This window comes from Antrostomus carolinensis, unplaced genomic scaffold, assembly GCF_000700745.2.
Source record: "Antrostomus carolinensis isolate BGI_N321 unplaced genomic scaffold, ASM70074v2 scaffold7588, whole genome shotgun sequence".
NCBI classification, from domain to species: domain Eukaryota; kingdom Metazoa; phylum Chordata; class Aves; order Caprimulgiformes; family Caprimulgidae; genus Antrostomus; species Antrostomus carolinensis.
Genome location: NW_010334961.1, coordinates 42,079 through 51,404, shown reverse-complemented (window position 1 = coordinate 51,404; position 9,326 = coordinate 42,079). Strand labels below are relative to the sequence as shown.

General features: G+C 39.8%; 1 protein-coding gene across 1 annotated transcript in view; it reads left to right on the top strand.

Moving 5' to 3' along the window:
• Window positions 1-9,326, top strand: part of TNIP3 (TNFAIP3 interacting protein 3) — a 49,796-nt gene that overhangs the window by 22,382 nt on the left and 18,088 nt on the right. Inside the window, exons 5-8 of the mRNA XM_029086583.1 lie at window positions 983-1,066; window positions 2,199-2,264; window positions 3,608-3,739; window positions 7,815-7,943. Coding sequence (XP_028942416.1) covers window positions 983-1,066; window positions 2,199-2,264; window positions 3,608-3,739; window positions 7,815-7,943 — 411 coding nt within the window. The remainder of the gene's footprint in view (window positions 1-982; window positions 1,067-2,198; window positions 2,265-3,607; window positions 3,740-7,814; window positions 7,944-9,326) is intronic.

Genomic DNA, 9,326 nt, shown 5'->3' with positions numbered 1-9,326 from the left:
AGGAATGGCCATGGGGCAAATACATGGTCAAGATTTTTGCCTGTGAAAAGACACAAGAAAGCTATTCTTTGATTTTCTTCATTGGTATTTGGCATTAAATTCTCTAGCTGAAGAAAATTAATTTATTTCAGGAAATTTAAGACCTTGGAAGTGCTACATTTTTATTCTAGTTTCTCATATATTGGTTGAGAATTTAGGGAGAAAAAAAAATCCCTGACCAGGTATCTGAACATAGTATGTTTTATTTTTATGAGCATGTATCTTTTTTTCCAGTACAGATCTCTTGATATGTGTCTGTATATGTCTGTGTATATGTCTAGTAGGTCACATGTTTGTTTTCATGACAATCCATAGAAACTTCTTGGAAATTATGATATACGCCATAGCTGTTACAAAAACGAGGGTTTAACTGCTGTTGTCCTGCATGGGCAAAATTCCACACCTTAAAAAATGGAACCATTTCCTAATTTCTCCAAATGGCCTATTTGTTTTCTGTATTGCTTGTTTTGAACCCATTGTGCTAACGTTTATTGCCGTGGGCCTGCAAGCACTTAGCAGGGGCAATGCTACTCATTATTCTAGTTTTTGTAAATGAAGGGAATTACTTATGCCCACTTCAACTTATGCTCAACTTTTGTAGCTTGTACTGCTTGTTTGTATTACCATCTGTAAGATAATTAAAATCCTATTTTGTGTTCTGTGTCTCAGATGGTACAAACAGACAGAATTTTGTTGATTTCCGTGTCTCTTTGCATAATGCTTCAATTAAAACACAGGCTAAGCAGTGTTAAAGCAGATGTACACTTCAGAATCTGCTGTCAGCAGGTGTAAAGGTACTGAAATACAAATGCAATGTAAGAAACTGTTGCTGTTTCAGTTTCTTTACAGGCACATGGCAGGGTAGATGGGAGTTTTATATGGTAATCTTGAATTGAAGAGAGGATGCTGAAAGCGTTCGTTTTTGAACATTTTTTTTCTCCAGTCAAAGCACAGATTACTGACCAAAAAGAAGACTGCCAGTTCTCTGGAACAACACATCCTCTCACTGGAAAGACAGAGACGAGAGGTAATCTTAAATTTACCCTTAATCCTTACAGATATAACATCTAAAACAGACATAACAATATCAGTATTATTCCTGGGGCAGGAAATCACTGAATGTGTTACCACTGTTACTTAGGCTGTGTTTATGCTGCAGTTGGTTGTTCCCACCAGTCCAGCAAGGCTTATGTTTTTCCTGTGGGAATCTCATCCTGTGCTCTTGTGAGACAATTTTCTATGTGGAGACTTTCTGCTTTTAATTTCTTTACAGCTCAAAGTGTGCAAGCACTAAAAATTATGTATAAACTAGTTTCTATAGTCCTACTTCTCTCTACCAAGCTAGGTAGAGTTATATTTGGAGAATTGTTCCGAAAAACAAATGATGACTTATTGTAATGCGACTATGAATCTAGAAGAGCAGAGATTTCTACAGTACAAAGGGAAGATTTTTTTAACAATCACTATTGTAAAGGCCAAGGAACCACTGTGCATAGTAGCCAGTGGTGTCTTGGTCACAGGTAGCAGCAAACTGGAAGCTGTTCTTTTGCTGAGTGTCTTAAAGACTAACCCTATATCACAGAATGCTTCAGAGGGGCTAATTTGGCTTTTTGCAATAAAAATACACACGCTGATTTAACTCCTACCACTTACATGTGTGGTGTTAGCCAATATTCCCATCTTGCATGCATGTGCTTGCTTGGTTTACTGCTACTGAGAAAGGTAAGCAGGGTTTGCATTCAGTAGTAGTTGCAGTCAATAGGAGTCTTCAATTAACTTGTTTGAAGTTAGAGACCTTCTAGTTGGCAATAAGTTTATAGAACTTAAAGCAAACTAACAAGAAAGTCCTTGGCCATTTAGGAGTTGCAGTTTGGGATTTGTACAGCGTTGCAAATTTTTAACCTGTAGCTTATTGTGTATTTGCATGTTTCCTGAATGTTACTTCCTGAGCATTCGTGTACTTCAACTGAAATACCAAAGCACTGGCAGATGGGCTGTAAAGCTTGCCAAACCTTAAACTTGCTTTTTTGAAATGAACTGGCCAGATAATGAGGAGGTTGTGAACACTCATAGCTGGAGGATTAGAATGCCAGTCTATTTTTTATTTATTGACAATGTTGAAATAAGGGTTATTTACTCTGATTTCCTGATAATTACAGCTTCTGGAGGTGAACAAGCAATGGGACCATCAGTTTAGAAGTATGAAACAGCTTTATGAAAAACAGGTAACAACATTGACTACTGCTATTGGAATAGTCATGCCACCTGCTGGTAGTCTGTGCCTAAATACCAACCAGCTGTAGCTTTAGTAAATATCTTAGAGAGGGAAGACATCATGTTTACTTTGTCTTTAACTCACAAGTTTAAAAAAACCTTCATCACATAAGTGAAGCTAATGTGTGTACAATCTTAAGCAGGACAAAATAACCAGCAAATCGGGGAATCTCTAGTAGTAGGGACCAGGGCAGACATGACAGCAGAGATCTTCATGCCCTCCACGAGGTGATAAAAATTGCTCACACTTCAGAGCACAATTAATTGAAAATTAGCCTGCAGTGCCTGGTGTGCCCAGCCACTGGTCTGCATCATCACATACCTATTGGTTCTCCTCCCATCTCTTGTGGCTGACTTGTGAAGCCTGGAAGCTCACTGGGGCTTCCTGTAACGTGGAAGCTCTCTGATAAATCCTCCATAAATGCTGCCTTTTATAAGCAGAGACTTTTTTGCTTTGGAGGAACTGCTCTGTGCAAAAGCACTTCATTAAAAAAAGAAAAAGTAAATAAATACTCTTGATTTCATTTTATTGGTCAAGATCCCATAGGCATAGCTTTCATTCCTTGCTTGTGGCTGTGTGGCATCTTTGCTGCAGACATTATAATCAGCTGCCTAGTGAAGCTGGCTGCTTACAATTTTTCCTGATATTCTACAAACCAATTTGGTCCATTGACTGACACTTCCCATCTCCTGTTTCCTTCTGTGAAAAGGAAGTTTGCAGAATGACCTCATGTGCTTATCAGGAAAATTTTCTCTCTAACATTTTCCAGTAAGCTTTACTGAGATCTGGATCATTTCTTTGTTGTTTTGGGGTTTTTTTTTGGTCCCTTCAAAGAGAAGAGGAATTTAAATAGCTCTTCCTCATTCAATATTGGGACTGTTTTATGCCTCTGGCTAGATCATTTGGGCGTGCAGCGCTGCAGAGGAAGTCCAAATTGCCAAGGGTGGGGGGACGACAACATACTTAAAAACATTAAAATGGAAAATTATGGAAAATCCATTTGAAGGGACAGACCCATGGTAGCTGTCCTTTGGCAGCAAAACAGTGTGAGACCCAACTGAGTTAATACCAACAGAGAATTTGCCCAGGATCATTGAGAATCTCCACTGCAGACAGAGCAGCAGAGGTTGGAGGTGGGGAAGGGAAAGTCAGTGGCTGGGGACCTTACACACAACCAGATTCACTCCTTTACGCTGATCTGCTGCAAGCTGAAAGAATTTCAAGGCACCTTTGAGGTACTGTGACTTTCAGGATCCTCAGTCAGACCACCGTGGTCTGTCACTTGCTTTTCAGCTAGCAGAAATGAAAGCAAAACTGGACGTGTCGGAGAGGAGGGTCAGGGAGCTGGAGGAAGAGAGACATCGCCAGCACCCAGAAGATGAGAGGTTGCGAGGCCTGGGCAGAGAGAAGCCGTTGCAGGAAACGGTAGGAGGGTGCACTCTGTTACCCTGTTCGTGCTCAGTCTTGAACGCTGTCTTGCTTTTCCTTTTTCTCATCTCGTGAGTGACACGGCGTGGGCTGTCGTGCAGCCGTGAGATGAGATTGTGGTGTTGAGTGCTCTTCAACATTATACCCAAAGCAGTGGCTGATCTTTTGTCTGATCAGAGAACTATGTCTAGAGAGAGTCATTTCAATAGAAATTGGCAGAGAGCATGGCATGAGTGCTTCTGGGGGAGTAAAGAGCAGATTGATATCAGTAGTGCAGAGATTTCCTTCCTCACTGTTCAGTTTGAAGTGAATGACTTTGTGAACAAAAATGCTACAGTGATTTCAAATGGAATAGGAATGTCATTGCAGATGTTACACAAAGTTCTTGGCAGTAAATATTCCATGCTTGGAAGTGATCTGCGGAATCAAACCTTACAACTCGTAGGGAGTTATAAAGCAGGTATGTTTTATTCACCGGCGTGCGACAGGGTGGATCGCTACATAAAGGCCCTGCGCCCCCACTCTTTTACAAAGGCATTATTTAAAATACACACACATACATATTCATTAAATTTAGGATGGGTTAAGCTAATTAGTTAAAAAAAAAAATTTTAACATAAGTTCACTCCCATTCACACTTGCGCACTGCCTCCTGTTGATGCTTGTTAGCACCCTTGTAGACCTCTAGACAAAACAAAGCCAGCTTTTTGCTTCAGACTGCAGGTGTTGCACACCAGTTCCTTCTTATCTTGCTCCAGACTGCTCGCATACCAGGCACCGCAAGGCCTTTACTGATAGTGTGGAATAGCTTTAGTTATTGTAAAAGTTATTGTAAAAGACAAAATGATCTAAACTTGAAGTTTCCCACTTAACACAGAGACAAAATGAAGCTAAGCTTATTTTCTAAAATCTAATTCTTAATACGGAAAATAAATGAATAAATCTAACTATATTTTATATGTTTGCATATCAGAATGAATTCAGCTCCAGATACCCACATTTTGGTATTGACAATTTAGGCTTTTGTACGTGTGCCAGCTATCTCAGCTCTCTGTAAATAGTAGCAGTGTAGTCAGTGCAGTTATTAGGACTGAAAGTGCCTGGGCTGATCAGCTGCTCTAGAGCAGCATTTACCTCACCCTGAGAGAGGCTGGGCACCTCTCTCAGGACTCCTTAGGCACTGGCTCTTGTGTAGGCATTTGCATCTAAAGTTACATCCCTAAGCTGAATTCCCACCACAGTAAAACCAGCACCCTGAGTGGTCAACATATCCATGCCCAACGTATACACAAAACTTTGTGCCCCCTTTTACAAGCACCCCAGAGTGCTGCTTCCTATTCTCATACTGCTTCATGGTTATCACACGCTTCATAACCTCTTGTAAGAGTTTCTGGATGGTGCTCTGATGGCTGAAGTTGGGCTTTTCTAGTCACTTGATAACATGAAACAAACCTGAAAACAAGTGGCAATTGCATCACTTCCAGGCTCAGATAAGATGTAAGTTAGCTGCTGCAGGAAAAGAAATGCAAAGACCTTAGCTTTTATCTTCATAAGGAGAACATTCATCTCACATGCTTATCAATTACATTATGGTCTTAGCTAAGCATGTGCTTAATTTTCAACCAGTAGGACCATTTTAAAACAAACTATGTTGTTACGAACTTGCTGAATCACTGCCTGTATTTGCTCTGAGTGTGGCTTCAATGCGAGACAATCCATCTTCCTGATTGTATTACTAAGGTTTTTATGGCCTGCCCTTTAATATCTGATAGCTGTGAAAAATAGCCCTAGCTACCTTTTAGAAAAGGCAAGGATGAGCAGTACACTCTCCCAATTTTTTTACTACATACATGAATAATGAACTAAATGACAATATAATCCAAAAATCTCTTACGAGGACAAGTTAACCTGCATGGAACTTCAGCCTCAGATCAGCATTTTCTTTACAAATTATGTACTCGGCCAGTAAGTGTTTCTGTTTACTCTGAATTTCTTTACTTTTTGGATGTCATGCAGGGATGCAGGAGATCTACACCTGTGCAGGGAGCTGCTAAAATTAGAGATTTTTTGAATGAGCAACAAGGATTGTAACACCCATGTTAGCAGCTGTGTCAACTCAAGGTGCTGTCCAGGAGGCAGGATGAAGAAAAAGCAGTGCCAGGGGATGATTCACAAAGATGCATAAAGATATGTTCAGCTTGAAAGCATGTGAGCAGGCTTGTTGCTTTAAAGTTCAGATGCAGAAGAGGCCTAAGCTGCCAGATCTACCAAGATTAGATTTTTAGGGCTTTATGTTTGGGTTTCCATGCTGCTGCTATTTAATTGTATTTATTTAAATAAAATAGCTTACAGAGCTTTTTTTTTTTTTTTTTTAAATGCACCTGGAGGTATGTCTCTTACAGAATGATGTTATGAACTTTATCTCTCTCCATATCCTCCATGGCCCACAGAGGAAAACTGACTGTTTTGGAGATTTAATTTTTTTTTTCTTGCCTCTGGGCTTGACTATGATTCCCATAGACAGGAATCAAAGACCACCCTAGTCACTGGAAAGTCTAGGTGCCATAACACCTAAGATTCAGTGTCGAATAAGAAGCAATAAGATGTAAGAATTCAAATGGTTCAAAAATGTGAAGAAAGAGGAAATCTTTAGTTATAAATAGCCATGTTCCTGGAGGTATCAGCCTACAAGAAGGAGAATGTGTGCTAGGAGCTAGGAAAAGAGGATGGCAAGGGCGAAAAGAACATAACTAAAAGCTTATATGGATTTTAGTGTTTGTCTTGTTTTTCTTTAATATCTTAAAACATACGTGCACATGCCAGCTTGAACTGGCTCCCACGTAAGTTCCTGTACTTAATGCAGAGATACCCTGCTGATCTTGCCCAGTTTTTGGAGAAAATGAAATGTTCCAACTAACTTAGAACAAAGGAAAATAAAGCTACCTCATGCATAAGCAACAGTTTCTCAAGGGTGTTTTTCAGTGGCTCAGTTAGCACATGGTGATGCACTTCTCATGAGCCTGAACTGTAAATACCTAGTAGTTGGCTGCACACAGATACAGGAAAAAAAAAAGAATTCATATGGTGTCCTGTGCATGTTGGATCTAATTTTTTTAATCACATAAAGCAGCTGCAGAATATTTGAAATACTTTATTTTTGTCTAGCATGGATCATTCTGTTTCATATGTCTAAACAGCTTTGGTCTTAGTCTGTCAAAAGTGGGCTGGTGAGGAATGCTTTACCCTGTGAGAAAAGCTTACACAATGCCATTGACTTCAGGGTCTGATTCAGATCTTAGCTCCCTTCACTGTAAACTGAAAATAGCTGCCCTGAAAGTGATAGAAGAAGAGAATCAAACTTACAGTTTGGCAAATCTGTCCTCATAATTCCTGTAATACATACTAGTCTTTCAAGATGGTAAATCCTGTTGCAGATAGGGACAACCTCCTTGTAGTTTGCTGGGATGGCAACAGTGTAGGCACACACAGTAGGAAGGGTCAAGCTCAAGTCAACAACAACTCTGATGGGGTCACAGACAGTGTATTTCTAAGCCTTTGTTGGTAGTTTGGTAACTCTTGAGCAGGCTGAGACCTGCCTCAGTCTCTCATGTAGTGGAAAAAGCCCTTGAGCTATGTGATGCTGAGATCTGGTTTTGTCTTTGATGTTGTGTGACACTGGGAATGGCTGGGACTCCACCAGCACTTAGCCCCGGCCTTACACTGTGAGTACAGAAGAGTAATGCAGATTTGGGGTGATCATCTGTATGGTACTGATCTGCTTGGCCTGTCAGCTTTCTCATGCCTTTGTGCAATTGCAGACTGTAGAGAGAAGGGATTTAGTTTGGTATGTTGTCTCTGTCTCATCATATGGTGAGCGGTCAAAACAATTTCAACAGACTTTATCATCTCTGGGTTTTACTAACCATCTGCCTTCCTGTTGCCTCCCTTCCCAGCTGTGTTTGGGACAACATAAATGCAGCACATCTGCCAGACAGCAGATATTCTGAAAATTGTTTATGAAAAATGGTTCCATCTGTGTTTCAGCAGCATCTCTCTCATTTTTGCATCCCAGAAAGAAACAAAGGTCCTTAGTGAAGCTTTCCATGAAATGAAGGAAGAGAACAAGCTCCTGAAGCAGAAGAATGCCTCAATGATCAGAAAGAAAGAACACTATGAATGTGAAATAAGTCGTCTCAATAAGGTATGAACACGAGTGAGTCACTGACCAGGACCTCTTCCTTTAACTCTAGGGTCTCTGTTGTCAGGCAGTGACACTACCAGGTGCCCATCTTTTCAATCCTGGGTGAACAAACTGTTCATGGTAGCAAACTCATGATCACCATTCGGGAGCTGGGGAAACAAGCAAGAACGTACTTTAGCTAATACCTGTGCAGGCTGTTCTTGACAGGTGATAGGTTTGCATTGTAAAGAGGAAAGTTAAGAGAACCTTTGGCTTCTCCTATGAAACCTCTCTATGTGTCATATCTAAGCTCTTTCTACATTCTCCCTCCTTAGAACAAAAGGGAAATGGCACTAGGATGCTTTCAGATGCATCCAGTGAAAAACTCTGATTAAAAAAATCAGGCAGTTTAAACACTGTTGTTTTACATCTATTCTGTGTTTGAGAACAATGGCTTCTCTTCACAATACATGCTCCTGTCTTACTTTCTGTATGCATACATACACATATATGTATTATGTGTATCTATGTCTCACTGAGGAAATTGCCATAAAATAGCTAAATGGGATTTTTTTTTTTTTGTAACTGAGGGAAAGTAATAAATGTAATATTGTTTAATCAAAAGATCACATAAAGCAGTGGGTGTTTTCTAACAATTTTGTATTTCATGGTGAACCACAAACACTTCCTGAGGAAATGCACTGGAGTAACCATTGCTGTGTAGCTTTAAGTGATACACAAACTAAAGGGCCATGATGTGCAAAAGTCAAGGAAAAAAAGTAATGTTGTCATGTTAAAAAATCTGACAGAACATGTGATCTCTAGCTCTCTATGAAATGCATTGACAGGACTTGCTCAAGGCCTCAGTGTAACTTTTATTCAAGGTCTTGTTTGTAAAACAACTTATTTCAATGTTTTATTTTGTTGTCTTACCTTACAATGTGGTTGGAACTACAACAGAATAGACCATTCTTTTAAATGAAATGTCAATTTTGGGTAACAACACTTTCCCACAAGTAATTTACTGATTTTCTATGTATCCACATCCTTCAAATCTCATGTCATGAATGCACATAAGACTGGAAGGTATCCTCTGTGCCCTTTTAAGTCTGGTCCTCTGCTATTGCAGGTTCAGTGACCTGAAGTTCTTACAAATTCTCCAAAATCAAACAACTTCTTCCTTAAAAATCCTTAAGCTCTTTCTACTGTGCTTCTGTTGGAAAGCTGTTCTGGAACTGTAACTCTTCTTTCATTAGATGCTTTCATCTGTTTCAATTGGGTTGAATTTATTCTGGTCAGATGATATTAATTTGTTCTTCTGGTAGTAGTGTTGAACAGATCTACTTCACTCCTTGTGTGAAACAGATCTGTCCTCTCCTTGAAGCAGAACTGTCCTTTAGTGAA